At 44.1% G+C, this 19,483-nt stretch overlaps 1 protein-coding gene across 2 annotated transcripts in view; it reads left to right on the top strand.

Annotated features, from left to right (window-relative positions):
• The window catches only part of ARL8B (ADP ribosylation factor like GTPase 8B), a 38,918-nt gene that overhangs the window by 10,506 nt on the left and 8,929 nt on the right, over window positions 1–19,483 (top strand). For both annotated transcript variants that reach the window (XM_016133148.2, XM_016133147.2), the window contains exons 2-4: window positions 16,970–17,050; window positions 18,860–18,933; window positions 19,353–19,446. In XM_016133148.2, the coding sequence (XP_015988634.1) occupies window positions 16,970–17,050; window positions 18,860–18,933; window positions 19,353–19,446 (249 nt within the window). The remainder of the gene's footprint in view (window positions 1–16,969; window positions 17,051–18,859; window positions 18,934–19,352; window positions 19,447–19,483) is intronic.

Raw genomic sequence — 19,483 nt, 5'->3', positions numbered from 1 at the left:
TCCCGGCGAAGGGAGCAGATGGGATGCGGCGAAGGCTGGAGGAAGCAGGCCTGCGAAGTGCTTGTGAGAGTGAGGGGTGAGGCGACGAGACACCCAGGCCCCCGGGACGTTTCCGTCGCCTGCCATGCCTTGCTCACAGCCAGGTGCTCCTCCACCCTGCGACGGCACCGCCTGGAGCGCCACCGTCCGCGTCCCGGCTGCGCGGAGCCTTGCCCCAGCTCTTCTAGGCGAAGTAACTGCCCCTTGCTGTTTGCTTTGTACGTTGCTTACCACTTGTACCTGTCTCTACTTCTAGACTGCAAACTTCTGATTATTATTTACGCCCTCTCAACGCAGCTCCGGACCCGATCCACTGGTGCTCCGTGATCATTGACTTAATACGTGTTGGGTCGGACAGGCCGAAACTTGGGTTCTGGATCTTGAGCTCTGCGAGCCCGCGAAGCCTCGCGTTCCTCACCGGTGCTGTGGGGGTGAGAACAGCCGCCCCGCGGGCTCGCGATGCGGCCGAGATGACGAGCACAGTCCCCGCCGTGGCGAATGCTCCCTGGTTGGTGGTCACCTCTGCGATCCAGGCGACGCTGGGAGTTAGGGCGGGAGCACGTGCTTGGGACAGACGGTAGATGAAGTGGAACCCCCACCCCCACCCCTCAGGCGGGCACGAAGAGTTCCAAGAGGGTCGTGTTCTGGGCACTGGGGACCAGTTTTTGGTTCTCGCTGACGGTTTTCTGTCACTGTGAGAACCAAACTAAAGTAACAGACAGCCCTCTGCCGCGGTCCGCTGTCGAGGTCTCAGACGTCTGCAGCAGCCCCCAGGAGAGTTCGCTGCTGTGTGGCGTGTCTCCCTGGAGGTAAATCTGCTTGTGTTTAACCAGTTGTGGCTGGAAGGGGGGATTTTAGTTGCTCTGAGTCGCACATGCTGGGATCAGACTTGCCTTGGTGGCCACTGAGCTGGTATCTTGTCTTTGCTGTTGACATTGGCCTCAAGCTTCTGTACAAATATTGACCCTTGCTTACCTGTCACCAGATAACCCTCAGAAATGCCTGAAGCATTATATTTGAGTTCAAATCCCAGTTTGGCCACTAGTTAGCTGTGTGTGTGACCTTGACCTCAAGCTTCCTTTTCTGTAAAATAAGACCAGTAAAGTGAATGGTGTCCTGCTGTTCTTATCGTCCTGATTATTAGTGTTATTACTAGTGTAAGTCAACAGCATGTGTCCTAATGACACTGACGTTTGCTTGAGAGAGTAATCGCATATAACTGGAAAACATTTTTGTCACTCCAGCCTCTTCCTGGACTCTTACTTCTCCACGCCCCCCGCCCGGATGGTAATAAGTGGGGTTGTAGACAGCCACTGAATAAACGATGGTGGTAGCATCGAGAAGGCCCTGCAGTTTGGAGCCCGAGCAGCGTATAATGACTCAGTATTTCGTGACTGTCCCTCGTTTGAGAGCCGAGTTGCTGGGCTAATGGAGTGTTCCGTCTTCCTTCGGGGACACCCAGAGAGAGTCAGAGGGTGAGAAATAGCCGGTCAGAGGGAAGGTATTGAGGCTGGGGCGTTTCCTGCAGCCGCACCACTGGACGGCCAGAGGACCTGGGGAGTGGAAGCAGAGACCCTCTGCTGGCATGTAACTGGCTAAAGGGTTTGATACAGTCTAGCTTTGAATGTTTTTAGGGAATTAGTAACTTTAATATTTTAAAGGTAACAGTGTTACTAAACGTGGGAGGAGGGGACACAAAGCTATCCACTCATGTTAGTGGAGGAGGCAAGGTCGCAAATCTGTGAGGCAGAAAACTGTTACAAGCAGGTGATAAGGGACTAAGAAATTAACACCCAGGGCTTCCTGTACCCTAATGATAGTGCCGCGGTTGGCTTCCTCTGGAGTCTGAAGGCAAAGTTCTGTTTGTAAACATCTCGTTGCCTCCACTCCTGCCTTCAGGAATTCCTGGGCTAGTCTCTACAGGCTGCGAGAGGGAGGGTGGCCTGCTTTCTGGCATGCCGGTGGGCGGGGGTTTTAGTGGCTTCATTTATCTTCCAGATAGAAAAGAGAACTGATAAGAAGTCATGCCTGTGCTGGCATCTGGCCTGGTACGCTGTAATCCTTGGTTACTTTTAGAGGATTTTTCTCTTCTAACATTTGAGAGCTCAGAGTAGCAGGAGTCATGAGTTAAAATTGAAACTAGGAGAGTTTCTGGGTCAACTCCTCAGTAATGTCTCTTGACATTTCAATTGCAGATCTAAGTAGCCACTCGTAAGCATTGTGGTTTCAGTGAGCAGCACGGCTCACTTCCCTGGAAGTGGGGTGAGGCAGACTCAGAAAGTTGCGTAAAGCAGTCATCACCTGTTCGATTTCTTCATGGTCCAGAAAAACCCCTAACTTCCTTTGAAGAAATGGAGCTGAACGGGAAGCAGAAGTAGTTACTGGATGATACTGGACCTGGGAATTTTGAACGAGTCGGTGCAGTTCCTACAGAGTGTTCCGTCTCAGAGAAGTTAGGGCAGTCTGCGGTGCAGGGCTTGCGAGGCTCCCATTGGCCTTCCTGGTCTTATTTTTTCAGAAGTAGCAATAGTCGTGACGACTTCCTTGTACTAGCTTGTGCTCTTCACTTTGGGGACCACTCATGGCAGTTTTTAAAATAATGCTCTGCTGCCGCTGATTCATCGAGAACCTAGCCTCGTGGCCAAATTCCAACACAGATTAGTTTTGTCTTTTATTGTGTGTTCGATGAATGCGGAGCAGATTTCCAGACTGCTTAAACCTGAAGCAGGGTACAACCAGAAGGGAAAAGACACCCGAGGGAAGCAGCTGTGCTTAGTTATATTCTGGAAATTTTAGACCAGAACAAGTGGTTCCTGGGACCCCAGGTAAGGATGGGTTGGATGGGTTGCCTCCAGTGACCTCCTAGTGGGAGTTTGCTGTGCCCCGCCTCCCCGGCCGGCCACCCGCTAGCATTTGGTTGAACACAACTGACAACCTAGACCATTCAGCAAATGACAGATGTCCCTTAGTCAGGGCCTGTCGTTCCCACATCACAAAAAAAAAATCCTTCAGTTCGTAGAACTTTGCTATCGATTGGCTTGAATTTTCTAGCCAGTGATCCATTCCTCTTATTTCCTGTACCGTCTTACATCATTATACTCGATTTAGGATAGTGTATCAAACTTTTGAATATCGTAAACTGTTTTTTGGTGTCAGGGAAATGCTGGGCTCATAAAATGAGTTGAGAAATGTTCCTGTCTCTTCTATTTTGGGGAAGAAATTATGTAGAATGGGTGTTATTTCTATTTAAATGTTTGGCAGAATTCATCAGTGAGACCATCTGGGCCTGGAGATTTCCTTTTAAGAAGATTTAAAATTACTAATTCCATTTCTCCTGCCCCCCCCCCAGTCTTTTTAATTGAGGTTTAATTGACATATTACATTATCTTAGTTTCAGGGGTACTGCTTTGATATTTGTATGTATTGCAAAATGATTACCACGGTAAGTCTAGTTACCATCTGTCACCATATATAGTTACAAATTTTTTTCCCTTGTGATGAGAACTTTTAAGATCCACTCGGTAACTTTCGAGTGTGCAATATAGTAGTATTAACGGTGGTCACCATGGTGTACAGCACTTCCCATCACTTAATAGTTATAACTGCAGTTTTACCTTTCGAGGCCCTTCACCCATCTCCTCAGACCCCACACCAGCCCTCACCTCTGTAATCACCAGTCTGCTCTCTCTGAGTTCAGTGTTTTGGTAAACAGAGCCCACGTATAAGTGACATCACATGGCATTTGTCTTCCTTGTCTGATATTTCACTTAGCAGAATGCCAGCAGGGTCCATCCCTGTCCTACATGACAAGGTTTCCTTCTTTATGGCTGAGTAGTGCTCCAGTGTGGGCGTGGGTGTGACTTCGCACACGCATGCGCCTCTCACGTCTTCACCCCTCTCTGTCCATCGACACTTAGGTGGCTTCCATGTCTTAGCTTTTGAACATAGCACTGCAGTGAATTTGCAGGCGCGTGTATCTTTTCAATTAGTGCTTTTGGGGGTGGGGATAAATACCCGGAAGTGGAATTGCCGGATCATACGGTAGTTCTAGTTTTAGTTTTTCGAGGACCCTGCGTGCTGTGTCTCACGGAGGCCGCACCACTGACCCCCCACTGACAGCGCGCGAGGTCCTCTTTTCTCCACATCCCCGCCAACTTCTTGTCTTTTAGGTGATAGCCGTTTTAACAGGTGTGAGGCGACATTTCATTGTAGTTTTGATTTTCATTTTCCTAATAGCTAGTGATGTTGAACATTTTTTTGTGTACCCATTGGCCATCTGTATGCCTTCTTTGGAAGAATGTCTATTCATATCCTTGGTCCTTTTTCTAATTGGATTTTTTTTTTTTTTTTTTGCTATTGTGTTGTATGAGTTCTTTATGTAATTTTCCTAGTTACTCTTCTTTGACCCCCCCTAGATCATATATAGTCAAATATTTTGTTATTCCCAGGTAAGTTTATATTAATTTTTTCTAGTTTAAATCCATTATGGTCAGAGAACATCTTTTAAGATCGTTAAGCTTTGTTGTATGGCCAGGACAGTTTATCGTCAGTGAAGATTCCACGTTCACTTAACAAGAATGTCTTGTGCTCTTTTTGAGTGGAGTGTTCTAGTGTTACCAGTTGGATCCAGTTGGGTGTTGATGATGTTAAATTCAAAACCCTTGCAGCTTTTCTTGCAATTCGTTCTGTCAGTTAACATGGAGAGGATTCAGACATCTCGATAATTGTGGGTTTGTTTCTCCTTTCAGTCCCGTCAGTTTTAACTTTATTCTGAAGCTTCGTTGTCAGGTGCACACCCCTTTAGGGCAGCTCATGCTCCTGGTGCGTTGGTTCTTCCGTCCCCACGCAGTATCCCTCGTTATGCTTCGTAATGTTCCTTGCTCTCAAGTCCGTTCGTTCGATATTAATATAGCTGTTTCTGCTTTCTTTTGGCAATTGCATGGTGCTTCCGTCCTTTCATTTTAACCTACCGGCATCACACTCACAGTGGGTTTCAGCATACAGCTGGGCCTTTTTTGAGGGAAAAAAACGCATCTGACAAACTATGTTTTTTAACTGATGTGTTTAGACCATTTACCTTTACTGTAATTATTGATATATTTGGATTTAGTTTCATCATTTTATTATTTATTTTGTGTTTCCTCTTTCCTGGTATCTCTCTCTCTCTCTCTCATTGGACTGTTTTTCAGTGTTTATTTTAATTTAATCTGAGTTTTTAACTATTCTCTTTGTATGGCTTATTTAGTGGTTGCTCTATGGATTACGATATATTTACTTAGTTTATTATTAGAATTAATATCATTTCATGTGGAATGTAGAAACCTTGTATCTACATATATTGAAAACCATACCAGACAGTGTTGTGATTTTTTTCTTTCAACCATCAACCTTTTAAAGTATTCAAGAGGAGAAGAATAGTTTGTTACACTTGCTCAGATATTTACCATTTCGTTTGCTTTCCCTTAATTCCTGACATTCTAGGTTTCCAAACCTCTCTTAGTTTCTTTCATACTGGAAGAACTTCCTTTAGCATTTCTTTTAGAGTATATCTTTTGGCTACAAATTATTTTAGTTTCTTTTTTTCATCGGAAAATGTCTGTCATTTTCATTCCTAAAGAATATTTTTGCTGGATATAGAGTCTAAGCTGGCAGTTTTTCTCCACCTCCCACCAGCACTTTAGAAAAAGGCCTTTATTGTTTCTGATGAGAAATTCATATCCGTCAAATCATTATTCTCATGTTACATGTCATTTCTCTTTGGCTGCTTTTGAGACTCTTTTCCTTGGCTTTGGTTTCAGCGGTTGATTACGATGTATCTGGGTGTGGATTTCTTTGAACTTAGCCTGCTTTGGGCTTGTTGCACTTCTTGAATCTCTTAAGTTTGACTTTGACCGCATTTTGGACATTTTCAGTCATTCTTTTTCTCCTAACTCTGGGATTTCAATGATGTGAACGTTAGACCATTTTATATTGTCTTAAACAGATTCTTGAGGCTCTGTCAATTTTTTCCCCCAATCTGTTTCTCTGTTGTTCGACATGGGATAATTTTGAATATCTTCAACTTCCAAGACTTTCCTCTGTCGTCTCCATTCTTATATTGAGCCCATCCAATGTTTGCTTTTGTTTTTTGTTTTTTGGTTTTTTTTTAAGTTCTAAGGTTTCCATTTTGTTCTATTTTATAGCTTGTATTTACCTGCTGAAACTTTCAATTCCATTCATTTCAAGAACGTTCACCCTTCTTGGGGCATGGTTATGATAGCTAGTCTTTGATAATGCCAGCATTTGGGCCATCTTAATGTTGGCACCTCTTTGTCTTTTTCCCTTGCTAATTGTTGAGTTTTTTTGTTTGTTTTTGTTTTTTTGTTTGTTTCTGATTCTTCATGGTTTTTTGGGACACTTTGAATGTTTTGGATTCTGAGTTTTGTTTAAATCCTGTGGAGAATGTTGATTTGTTCTCTTGTTTTGTTTTCGCAGGCAGTCGACCCAGTTAGGTGCAGGCCACGTGATCCAGTTTGCTTTCTTCTTTGGGCTTTAGTTCTAATGTCAGTCCAGTTTTCAAAGTCCCAATAGTACTGTTTGGATCATTCCTGCTTATCCACCACCAGGGGGTCGACAAGGAACCTGGCTAGTGGTCAGCCCCATAGTTCTCAAAGCCTTTGCTGTATTGTTTGGGGTCAGATCCACATGTCATATTTGGAGGATGACCCCAAGAGGTCATACACAACGGAATGGTGTTTATTTCTCTGGATCCTTCCTCCATGAATTCTCCTGAACCTGTCTGGCTCACAGCCCCACCCCCACCCCACCGGGGCTTCAGTCTCTGCTTTGGGATACCTTCCTTCAGCTGGTGGGGGAGGAAATGGAAACCAAAAAACAAACAAACAGGAAAAGAGGGATTCCTCCTTCTGTCACCTCCCCCAACACACACACACACACACACACCCTCTCCCCTCCCCCTCCCTCCTTTTCCCCTACTCCTCCTACGTCTCTCTCCCTCCCCCTATGCCCCCCCCCACCCCGAGCATTTTTTAGACCAGGGTTTCTGTGCTTAGAGAGGAGTCCCTTCTCTCTAGGTGCCTTCCTGGCCGTAGGTGCTCACAACATCTAGGTTTGGTTTTGTCTGGGGGCTGTGGCAGGAGAAAAAGGAAAAACTTAGAGGAATCTCTCCCACTCTCTTTCCTGTTACCCGCCACCGCGCGCGCACACACACGCACACTCAAACACAGTCACACACCTCAGACCAAAAACGAAGGCTTTTCTGAGAGCGTTTTCTGTTTATGCCTGGTGTTCATTTCTGGCAGTTGGGTTGCCTTTGCATCCTGGCTGGGAAATCAGGAGGAAAGAAAAAAAACAACTAGGAAGCGTCGCCAAACGGCTTGTGATTTGCGTTCTGATTTCCCTCCCGCTGCACCTGCTGCAGGTAGCGGCGGCGCAGGCATTCCCCAAGGCTCCTGGCTGCATCGGGAGGGAGCCGTGGCGTGTGCTGCCCTGACGGTCTTAACCAGAACCCCGTGACCTTCTTGTAAGCATCTCATTTCACGGACTCCGTGTGGCGAAGACAGTGGTAGCCAATACCAAGAGCTTTTCCTGTTCCTGCACCAATACCTGAACCAGCCATTGTTCAGAGTGCGCTATGTGTTTTAATTCCTTTAATTTTTAAACTGCCTCTGTGAAATGGAGACTGGTGTTATGTCCATCTCACGTTTGGGGAAAGTGAGGCATTGCAAAGGTGAGGAGCATGCGAGGAGGACATACAGCTATGCACATGGCAAGACCGGTTAAAGCCTCGTGTACCTGTCTCCAGCGTCTCGGTCAGAACCAGCAGACTAACACCTGCCTCGTCCTTGTTGTATTTTAACATCCATTTCCTGAGAAAATGAGTGAGACCGCGGGGTCATTCCACAGCCGCCGCGACTCTTTAGATTGTACTCACACCGTTATTGATCACTCACTGTGTTTGCTTTGATATTATGCTATTTAATCTGGGTTTTACTTTTTTAGGATGGGCTTTACTACATTCTAATTTTTCTTTCATTATTCTAATTCTGGCTTTAATAGATCTTGGTGAAGACAAGGCTTTCTTGTTTTAAAGAGCATAAAATTCATTTTATTGTTTGTAGGTTAAAAATTGGTTATGTGTGCTAACATCTTTCCATTGGGGATTTTCTCTTAAGACTAAAGGATTTTTGTTACATACTTTACTTACTGATTTGTAGCATTTGGTTGGTTTGAGGAATCCCCCTTTTTAAGTTCAGTAATAGAAGCCTATTTAAGGATTTAGAAGGAAACTTTTTATAATCTTTTCTTTTTTACAAGCTGTACATGCACACGAAAAAGGGCATACAGTGAAAAATAAGTCTCTCTTTCTAGATCCCTAAATACCCGGTTCTGCCCAAAAAGAGGGAAAGAAACTTTTAAATCAACAAAATCACTTTTTTTAATGAAAAAGTAAGTTGGAAAGAAAAGTTAAAAAAAAAAAAAAGAGTTGAAATGTTTAGAGACCAACCAGTGGAATAGTATCGGGACCTGAAAATGTGATCTGTATGCTCATTTCCCCACCCTCGAGCTTCCGACTTTAGAACTGCTGCAGCCTACACATCCAGATTAGTAATTAGTCTTTTTATGTAAAGATGCGGGTGTTCGTGGGAGTTTGGTGGATCCTGGGTGTTCATGGGAAATACATCCAGACTCTAGCGACTGGACGAGTCAGCCGACGCTGTCCTCGCTGGCCCTCCGGAGCTGCCCAGGGGGGCGGGGTCCACGTCTGCATCGTTACTGCATCCTCAGGACAGCGAGCGGAGATGGCGCCCCGCGCCGCGGTCGCGCACGCTGCTGTTGGGGACGCGCAGCAGCACCACACTTCACAGACGAGCAGGTGAATCTCCCTGCAGCAGCTCTTTGGGGAAGGATTTAGTGAAACCATCAGCAGAGCGGCCCTGATGAAAGGGATAGTCATGAGCAGCTGCTGGGAAGGAATTTCTTCAGGAATAGAGATTAGCAGGAGTGAGGGTTTTCTGGCTCCTAACGGAAGTTGTGGGCTTAAGGCCATTTTAATCCTCCAGAGTTGTATTGTTCAGGGAGATTGCTGCAGAGTAACTTGGTATTAGCAGGCGGTAAGGATTAATTAGTTGTTACAAATGGGTTGAATTGGAATGACAGGCATTTCATTAGTAGAGTTCCCTCTGCCATTATACTTTATAAAAAGTCCTAATCTAGAGAATTTTCATCTATTATATTCAGTTTTCATAGCCTAATATCAAAGCAAACATAGAGAGTTTTTCGCTCATGTGTTAACACTGCCACCCAAAAACTATTTTAAAATCCACGTTGCTACTGCTTGGGGTGCTGTATATCCTGGCAATATAAATAAAACCTGTCAACAGTTTGAAAAATAAACTATGCACCTTTAGTCCCCCCCCCAGGGCAAACCTGATTGCTTGTCAAATTACCAGAAATTTAACAACATGCAAAAAAAGCAAAACAAACAAACAAAAAGACCTAGCAAGTTTAACACCGAAACCTGGAGCCCCAGAGTTCAGCAGTGGTCCTCAGCCCGGAAGTGAGTCAAGGGCGCCTGCGCGGGCGGGCGGAGCGGCGATGCTCAAGTTCTCTGTGAGGTCCGGCACAGCAGCCAGGAGTTAACTATCAACATGTGACGGGGTGGAGCGGGTCTTTTTGCCGCCTACGACAGGAATGCAGTATGTATTAAAGGCCAGCTGTTTGGGAGCAGAAACTCCTATCTGCGGTGGCTTTGGAGACTCAGGAAGGAATAAGGGCAGAGGGAAGGGAGCAGTAACCACTCAGGGATGGGGGAAGTGGACAAGCTGTCGGCGCTTAGGAGGAGCAGCTGTAAGGAGAGAGGGGTCAGAACCTGCAGTTGACGTTTTTGCACAGTTCTTAATTCTGTATGGTAAATCCTGAAGAGAACCCCTTCCTCCCAAAACAAACACACACACTGGAAGTTTGAGACATGGCATTCTTTGATTAATAAGATTTAACTGCCCAAATGAATCTTTTAACATTTGCTTTTAAACTGACATCCTGTGGGAAGGAATTACATCTGTAGTTCGAAGTAAGGCCAGATTTACACATAAAACTGAACACAGATCATTTTCTTTTGGGAAATTATTTAAGGAAAGTTTGTCCAAATGTTCAAAAATTGTGAGAAGATGAACGTTATCTGATTCTTGACCTGCTGTTGTATGAGGGAGCGTATGTGTCCTAGCCCCTTGGAGGGTGTCATCCGGGGGCTGGGGGGAGTCCGCAGATCCCGATGTGTGTGTTCACAATGGTAACTGCTGTGTTAAGTGCCTGGAAAGAAGAGATGAGGAAAATACATTAAAGTGGTCTCGTTCTTCTGAAAACTAAGAAGAGCTTAGACTTGGAAGAACACACCATGTTTAATTTATCTTCCAGTTTATAAATAGATATTAAAACATTGGAGTAGATTTTATAATACTAATTTTAAAGTCCAGAGGCCTTTTCCTTATACCAAAATTATAAAACATGGATATTCCTGTTCAAAGACATTTGAACGTTGGTAATCTCTTAGAATATTGAGGGACAGAACAAGATTAGCGTTGGCTTGTTCTCTTGGACTGGTTGTCAGAATTCTTTAAAATTGAGTGTTGTCATGAAACTGAGTGTTGTCATAGGTGGTGGTGGCAGATTCATATTCTAATTCCAGATGTCCCGATGTAATGATATAGGCTCAGGTGATATTTGATTATCCCCATTAAAAAATCATTTCAAACATTTTATTGGGAAATTCAAATTTGCAGGAGAGTTACAGGATTAAAAACATTGCGAAGAACACCCATATACCCTCTACTGGGATCAAATTATTGTTAACATTTTAGCTCATTTGCTTCATCATTCACGTACCCTGTTTGGCACCTTATGTAAGATACATGTACCATGGCTCTTTATTCCCAAATACTGAAGCGTGTATTTCCTAAGATCAGGGATTTTTTTTCCCATGACTTGTTTAGTAACCAACTTTATTACATTAAAAAAATGATAGTGCATCACAGAGTTTACCTGTTCCTGTGTTGTCAGCTGACCCAGTAATGTCGTGTATGGCATTTTTTCCCTCCAGTACTGGATCCAGTTGAGGGTCAGGTACGTCATTTAGTTGCCATATCTGTTTAGCCTCCTCTACTCTGTAGCATTTTTATAGCCTTACTTTGTCTTATATGACATTGACTTTTTTAAAATAGAATGCCCCCTTTTTAATAGAATACTCCTCATTTTGGGTTTGTCTGTTTCCTCGTGATTAAATTCAGTTTGTGCGTTCTCCACTGACACACTACACAGGCGATGGTGTGTCCGTGTGGCGTCACTTCTGAAGGCCCATGATCTCCATCTGAGCCCCGTGGTCATGGCGATTTTGATCACTCAGTCAAGGTGTTGTCTGGTTCCGCTGTCGTTTAATTACCTGTGTTCCCCCCTGCGGCTAAGGAGTGGTTTGTGGGGGACACTTTAAGATCGTGGAAGTAATCCTGCCCCTCATCAGAATTCCCCCCTAGATCTAGCATCTGCTTACCTTTCATTTTAAGTACTTCAGCAAAAAATGGGTTATTTTTTCTTACTAACGTAAGCCGGAATATAAGTAATTTTGTTATCAGAAATTCCACTTGCTAGGGAAATGTAAGAAGCATCTCGATGCTGCTAACTAGAAAAATGAGTAGTGGTGATAGTAATTTCACATTTGAATGAAAAGTTCTTAGTAAAATGATTAACTTACGTATATTATTGGCCGTATCTTTTCATTTGTCAAGTGTGTGAGGTTTGGCAGTTAAACAGTTGAGTCTTCTCATGAGTTGTTTAAAAAAAAAAAAAAAGACTGCTCCTCTCGACATGCGAAAGTAGCTTCTTTCAGCCAAGAGGAGACATTTAGTACGAGGCTTTTGAGTTCTCCCGACTTCATTATTTTTACAAAGCAGCTTGGTCACCAAAGCCTTAAAAAAAAACCAAGTCTTTTCCATTTGTTTTTTCAAGTCGATTGGCTTGGCCATCTGTAAATGGACAGATCAAGCCAAGTGCAGCTTCTCGGGTTAATAGCTTGCTTTCTGCATTTGTCCACTTACACGAGCAGTTGTGAGGCACTAACCTACTCCATGCAGCGGCTCCCTGCTTTGAAGCTCCCAGGTGTGTGAGGGTTTCAGGTTCTCCCCAGCGTCGCAGCCAGCCGTGGTTTACAAGCAGCCAGAGCACAGCACCTGTCTGCTGCGGCAACCTGTTTAGGAGGAATAGCCCCCTCCGCCCCCCACCCACCATTCTTACTGTTTTGGGGTGTGGTCTGTGAAGTGTCCTTTCACTAACAGATGCTCTGCCTCCGGTTTTCTGCCTTCTTTGTGTTGCTAACTTTTACCTTGTTCCTTTCCTTTAAATTCCTTCTCCTTTTCGTTTGCCTTATTGCTAAGATCTGCTGAACTGAATTTAAATAAGCTCTGCTCCTGGATTTGAAACTCACAGAACTTGTAGGGACAAGGTCCGCTTTTAGACGTGGATATGCTGATGAATTTTGGAAAAAGCCACGTCTTTCTACTGTCGTAGGCGTGTATCTCTTGCTTAACTTTATTTTCATCGTGAGGCCTATGAATAGAACAATAGCTTTTGGAGCCGGGAGTGGCTTAGGCGATACCGTCCAGTTCCGCTTCCTCTGGGTGAGGTGCCTGAACTCCAAAGGCAGAATGACTTGCTGTGGTTAGTAAGCGTGCAACTGGTGGTAAGATTCCCTGACTTCCAGGTAGTCTTGCCACCTTATTTGGCTTCAGATTGCGCCTGACCAGAGAAATCCCAGGGCTGCCGCCTTGCGATTCTGGCTCCCAGCGTGTGCGCGGGTAGCTGCAGTTCCATGCCCCATCGCACAGGCGCAGCGAGTCCCCGCGTGATCGTGGGTTTGTGTTGTTAAGGGAAAGATGGTTTATGCTTCATATGCTATTTAAGAAAATAGGTGTGAACGCATGCTTTTATTTCTCTGTGCAGATCTTAAAAATGATGTGACCGTGAGCAAGTGACCTCACCTGTGCCTCAGTTGTCTCTGAGAAATTTGGATGATGCTACTTATTTCATAGGGTTGTTGCAGGATTAAATAAATTAATAATGATTAATATTGATTAAGCGCTTAAAACAGTGCTTGGTGTTATTATTTTGTTAAATTTGTTAAATAGAAGGACACACCGTTAAGTAGTATTTTAAGCATCTTTTTCTCTCCGCAGTTGGCAGCTGCCAACCGAGTGGTTTCGTTACGCAGCACAAGCTTTGAAAAGTGGCTGTTGAGAGTTGACACTGGGAAGTAGAAAATGCTTCTAAAGCCATAGAGTACTTATACCACGGAATCCGTGCATCAGAGTTAACAGATATTTATTGAACATTTTGTTGTGCTCAAGACATTTGGGACTGAAACCAAGGGTTTGATTACCTGGTTTTCAGCCTGTGCAGATTAGCAGTAGCAGCTGAGTCAGGGGGAGTTGCTGCTGGCATCTGCCGGCAGCGGGACGCAGCGGTGGAGAAGGTGACGAGTAAGCATCCAGGACAGGCCGGGGCGCCCGGCGCGGTGCAGCCCCGCGTCCTGCCACTGTTCACGATCACACGGTCGCACTGCCGGAAGGGTCCTTAAAGGTTATCTGATCTAATGTGCTTGTTTCACAATTGATAAAATAACTCTGATACACCAAGCACGCAAATCACGTTGTGTGGATTCGTGTGTGAGAAGTTAGCCAAGTACGTATTACATTTTAGAAAGCTTTCTGTGCAAGCTAGTGTCAAGGTTCTGGTACCTAAAAAGTTCAGCTGCAATTGCTGGCTGCTTCATTGTGTGAAGGACCTGTTTCCTACTGATGCCAAGCAAATGAGGCGTTGTTTCACGTAGACCTCTCCTCGGAGAGTAATCAACGCCTCTAGACATAATGACAGCGGCACTCTTTAAGAAAAATACAGCCCACCACCATGAGCTGTGTGACCTTGGGAATTTATTTCCTAAAAAATGATAATTGCCTCTTATACACAAAACTTAAAATTTCCCACCTTAACTGTTTTCAAGTGTACAGCCAGTGGTATCAGCACGGGCACCCTGCCGCGCAACCACCACCCCTGTGTGTCTATAGAACTGACCTTCCCAGCCCGAAATCCCACACCCACTGAGCAACAGCTGCTGCGCCGCACCCCCACCCCACCACACACACCCCCCAGCCACCCGCATCCCCGCCCCAGCCTTCCGCAGCCATTCCACGGTCTGTTTTTATTAACTTCCCCAGTTTCCTGACGTCAGTAGAATCATGTAGGACCTGTTTTACTGTGCCTGACTTATTTCACTTAGCATGATGTCTCAAGGTTCATCCGTGAGGTTTTTAAGGCTGCGTGATACGACGTTGCAGGGAGAGACCCGTCGCGTCTGATCGTCCATCTGCCGGTGGACGCTGGGGTCGCTCGTGACTGACGCTGCCGTGAGCGTGGTGGACACTTATCTCTGGTCCCTGCTTCCTGGTGTCCGGGGAACGGACTCTGAGGCGGAGCTGCCGGATCACGTGGCAGTGCGATTTTTCGTTTTCCGAGGACCCGCCTCCCCAGTCTTCACAGCAGGCACAGCGTTCCCACCAGGGGCCCCGCTTCTCCCCGTCCTGTTGGCAGTTACTTTGTTTTTTTGTCTCGCGGGTCGTTTGTTTGTCGATGGCAGCCGTCCTAGCAGTGCGGCCTCTGGTGAGGTCTCCGGCTCATCCTAGCGTGTGCGAGGTGGTATCTCTTTGTGGTTTGGAGTTGCATTTTCCTAATATTTAGTGATATTGAGCATCTTTACATGTGCTTATTAGCCATGTCTGTATTATTTGAAAATATCTATTTAAGTCCTTTGCCCACTTTCTTTTTCCGTTGTAAGGCTTTTTGGAGCAATTCGCAGCGTGAGCGGAGGGGAGGGCGCGGAGGTCTCCCGGGCACTCACGGCCCCCCTACTATCCACGGCCCCCCCACTATCCGCGTCCCGCAGAGCGGCGCGCCGTTACCACCGATGCCTCGCGCTGACGCGTGACTGTCACCCGCAGTCCATAGTTTGCATGGGGCTCACTCGGCGTTACACAGTTCGAGGGTTTGGACAAATGCGTAATGACACATTTGGTGTTACGGGTGCCGCGGGTTTCGGCCCCTCCGAGCGGCGTGCAGTGGTATCTCATTGTTTCAGTTTGCAGTTCCCCGACGTCGTATGCTCATTTCCCGTCTGTGTGTCTTCTTTAGTGAGGCCGCTTAAGGTCTTGGCTCATTTTTTAATTGAGCGGTTCGTTTTCATGTTGTCGAGTTTTAAGAGTTCTTTGCTTATCGTGGATAACCGTGCTTTGTTAGATGTGTCTTTTGCAGGGCAGAAGTTCTTCACTTTATTAAGTCCAGCTGCTTAGTTCTGTCACGGAGCATGCCCTGAGTGTTGCCTTTGCCCATTTTTCTATCAGGTTGTATTTTTTGTTGTATCATGACTAGTTTTTAGTATATATAGTTATGATATGACTGGATTTTCACATATAAATCATATGTGAAAGATCTGAGAATTGTGATATAAATGAAAGTAGTGATTATGGTTGTGTTAACTTTTTTAAAAAAATGAGTCCAAACTCCACTGAACAGGGGGAAAAAAGAGGTAGAACTTTTGGAGTTATATAGAGGAAATTTGTGAAACTGGACTTCGTTGTGCTTAGGACTTGGGAGTTTTGGAATGCATGTGTGGCCAGCATAAGGGCCCGGCAAACCATCGGCCCGTGGTAGGGCCTTGAAAGTGGTCCTGTCCGGTCAGTCACACCCTTGTCGAAACAGAGCATCATCCTGGGCTGCTTACCTGAGAAGAGGTCAACTGAGAAATTAATGTTTGGTAAACAAAAATATATAAAATATGTAAATATAAAATCAATATTAACTGTGACTCATTAGGAAAAATTTCATAACTATAGTCAAAATAAGGAATATGACCAGAAATGTAGAAGATCTGTTATGAGAACCGATACTTCACCGAAGGGTATAAAAGATTTGAATGCTGGAGGGAACAAACCATGTGCCTGAATAGAGAGAGTCGATAGTGGTTAAAGATCATAATTTCTAAAGTTTATTTGGAATGTGAGAGATGAACCAAGACAGTTTCAAAAACATTCTAAATTCTTGATCTGCTATATAGAATAATGCATAATATAAATGTGTAGTCCTAATTTAGGAGTAAACAGACTAATGGACAAGGACTCAGATGCAGAACTGTGTATGGAATTTGGCATATCACGTCAGTGAGCTGGAAATGTGGATTTTTAAATGAGTGAGATGTTTGTTGGTTATCCATTTGAAAAAGAAACTTATCAAATTCGGGATGGATGAACATTTTAAATTTGAAAAGTCATACAAATACTATTAGAAAATATTCAGTTTTAGTCTTATGACAGGAAGGTAACAAACCAAAAGGAGAACAGAAGTGATTGATGAAAGGAAAACCTTTCATGTGACAAAGTACAAGCCTTGTTAAAAGACACACTCGGGAAAGCATTCAGCAGTGAATCTTAACAGTTATTGTCAAAATAATTTAAATGCTAAAAGTAGAAAACTTTGAAGTTTTACTTCCGATTTCCTTCTGCTTTACGAAAATGTATATATAGATGGGATTAATAAATTTTCACATGTAATCGTAATGTTCAGTATTTCTTTTTTAAAACTTAAAGAAGTATGTAAAAAATCGTCTCAGTTTCAAACATATCTTTCTTTAATGGAAGAATACATCTTCGTATGAACAAGGTCATGGACCTCTTCACGCAATGTGGCCGTAAGGCATGTTTTCCTCAGCAGATTGTCACCATGAGTTATGTACTGAGGAACGGGTAAGAAGCAGTCTTGGTGGCAGCTGCTTCTGCAGGTTTACGTGGTAACGGATACTGATTATTCTAACTTCAGATGTTTTTGTTTCCTCCAGTCAGGTCAGTTCAGTGAAGATATGATACCCACGGTGGGCTTCAACATGAGGAAAGTGACGAAAGGTAACGTCACAATAAAGGTACGTCATCTCGTCATGCTCCATTTCAGTTGTTAGGATTTACAGCTAGGCATTTTTCTGTCTGTGTGTTTGTTTGTGTGGGTTTTTTTTACATGAGTATTTGCAGTTCTTAACTAATGAATGGGCCAGTTCCAAAAGAGTGTAAATTGCATTTTTTTCTTTCTCCGATTGTAAGAGTTGACTGGTAAGTGCCCATAGAAGACGTGGCATCTGGGTTAGCAGAGGTAAGAGTTAGGATTTAGATGTTCCCAGGAGCAAAACCCCTGTTTTCAGAGTGTTTGGAATGTGGTGTCCCATTATTTAATGAACGGTATTTTATATTGAAAACAAATTATTGTTTATAATATTGGTAATAGAGTATTATATTTGAGGTAGCAAATATGGAAATATGGTAACTCAGTTTTCCCTTTCTTTACTACTAAGTCCTAAAATTGAAACTAGAAAATGGAGGAAAGTTAACTAGTTTAACAAAGTTTTATTTTTAGAAAGAGTTTGAGCCATGGATTGTTGGGCTGTTTATTAGGGGCCGTGTTTTAGGGGGCGGCGGTGGTGGTAGGTTTTGGTTCATGGGAGTTTACTGCTCTGGCCTGGGGCCTACAGACATTTCACCCAGTCCTGTGGCTCACAGGAGCTGTTCACTGACATCTTTCTGCAGCTCATCTGGTGAAGCTCATAACTTCACGTCTGTTTCTTTGTGCATATTACCCATGCCTGTAGCTAAATCTGAGGCCTCTTGAAGATAAATACCATGACTTAGACTTACATACAGCCTGTCGTCCGGAATAGTACCCTACGTAGTAGACATAAGGATGAAATTATTGTGGGTAGTGGCTTTCATATGGATAAAGTAATTTTATATGAGAAAAATACCTAGGTAGAAATGTTGGCTCTGTTATTTACAGAATTATTAGAAATGATTAAGCAGTTAATATATACCTAGTCAGGCAATTAAACTTTAATAGATTCTGAATGAACTCTTGTTTCCTGTCTTGGCATTCCAATCTGGATGCCGCATGATTTTGGAGATTCTGGAAGTGTTAGAGATATATATACACAGTAGTCCCCTTTATCCACAGTTTCACTTACCTGTGGTCAGCAATGGTGTGAAAACATTAAATAGAAAATACCAGAAATAAACAGTTCGTAAGCGTCAAACCGCGCCATCCGAGTAGCGTGACGGAATCTCATGCCGTCCACACTCTGCCCCACCTGGGACACGGGCCACCCCTCTGTTTGGCACATCCTGCTGTAGACCCCTGCCTTTTAGTCACTTAGCATCTCGGTTATCAGATCAGCTGTCACAACATCACAGTGCTTGTGTTCAGGTCACCCTTATTTGTGTTGTTATAATTGTTCTATTTTATTATCAGTTATTGTTGTTAATCCCTTACTGTGCCTGATTTTTAAATTACACTTTATCATAGGATGTACATATAGAAACAAACATAGTGTGTACTGGGTCCGGTACTGTCCTGGGTCTCTGGTGCCACTGGGGGTCTTGGAACGCATTCCCCGCTGATACGGGGGGATTACTATGTTTTCAGTATTTGAAATTTATTGGTAAGCCTGCAGAGTACTGCACAAAAACTAAATCTTTGCTCCAGTAGAACTTACTAGGTTTAGTGTAAACATGTTTAACGTGAACTGCGAGTTTGGAAGCCCCAGGAACTTCCAGATAGGAGCTCGTGCGAGCTCAGGTCTTGGAGGCGCCCGCTGGCTGGGCCGTTCTGAGAGTGAGCGCGTCCGCCTGGCCTTTGTGCGTCGGTGCGTGTTGGAAATGCCGCGCTGACGCCTCTGTCTGCGTTGCAGATCTGGGACATCGGAGGGCAGCCGCGGTTCCGGAGCATGTGGGAGCGGTACTGCCGGGGCGTCAACGCCATCGTGTAAGCGCTGCCCCGGGGCGTCGGCTCGGGCTTCTGGGGGGGCGTCGCCTTGAACGCTGTCAGCCTCGTTTCTTCTTTTGGGCAATAACAGTCTTTCTTAGATGTTTGCTTATTGTCATCCATTAACATAAGACTTTAAGATTTTTAATTATAGAATGACAGTTTTCTTTATGTTTTTTTGTTTGTTTGTTTATACGCCATGGGCTGAGGGACATAAATGTGCTACTGTCATGTATTAACTCCAAAGAACAGTGTTGAAAGGTTTGGCGTCCTGAGCTTTTCTTTATCCAGGACTTTGGTTTAATTGAAAGTTTCAATAGTATAAATCTTAAGAAAGTTAAAAATCTGTAATATTAATTGTGATCATCAGAATATGGAGAAGGCGCATTCAAGTCACTTTATTTATTTTTATTTTAAAGTTACATGATAGATGCTGCAGATCGCGAAAAGATAGAACCCTCGCGAAATGAACTACATAATCTTCTAGATAAACCACAGTTACAAGGGATTCCAGTAAGTATGGAATATTTGTTATTTCACATACATGTAA

The sequence above is a fragment of the Rousettus aegyptiacus genome, unplaced genomic scaffold (genome assembly GCF_014176215.1).
Source record: "Rousettus aegyptiacus isolate mRouAeg1 unplaced genomic scaffold, mRouAeg1.p scaffold_m13_p_4, whole genome shotgun sequence".
NCBI classification, from domain to species: domain Eukaryota; kingdom Metazoa; phylum Chordata; class Mammalia; order Chiroptera; family Pteropodidae; genus Rousettus; species Rousettus aegyptiacus.
The sequence above is the reverse complement of the archived record's forward strand: the minus strand, read 5'-3'. Positions and strand labels throughout refer to the sequence as shown.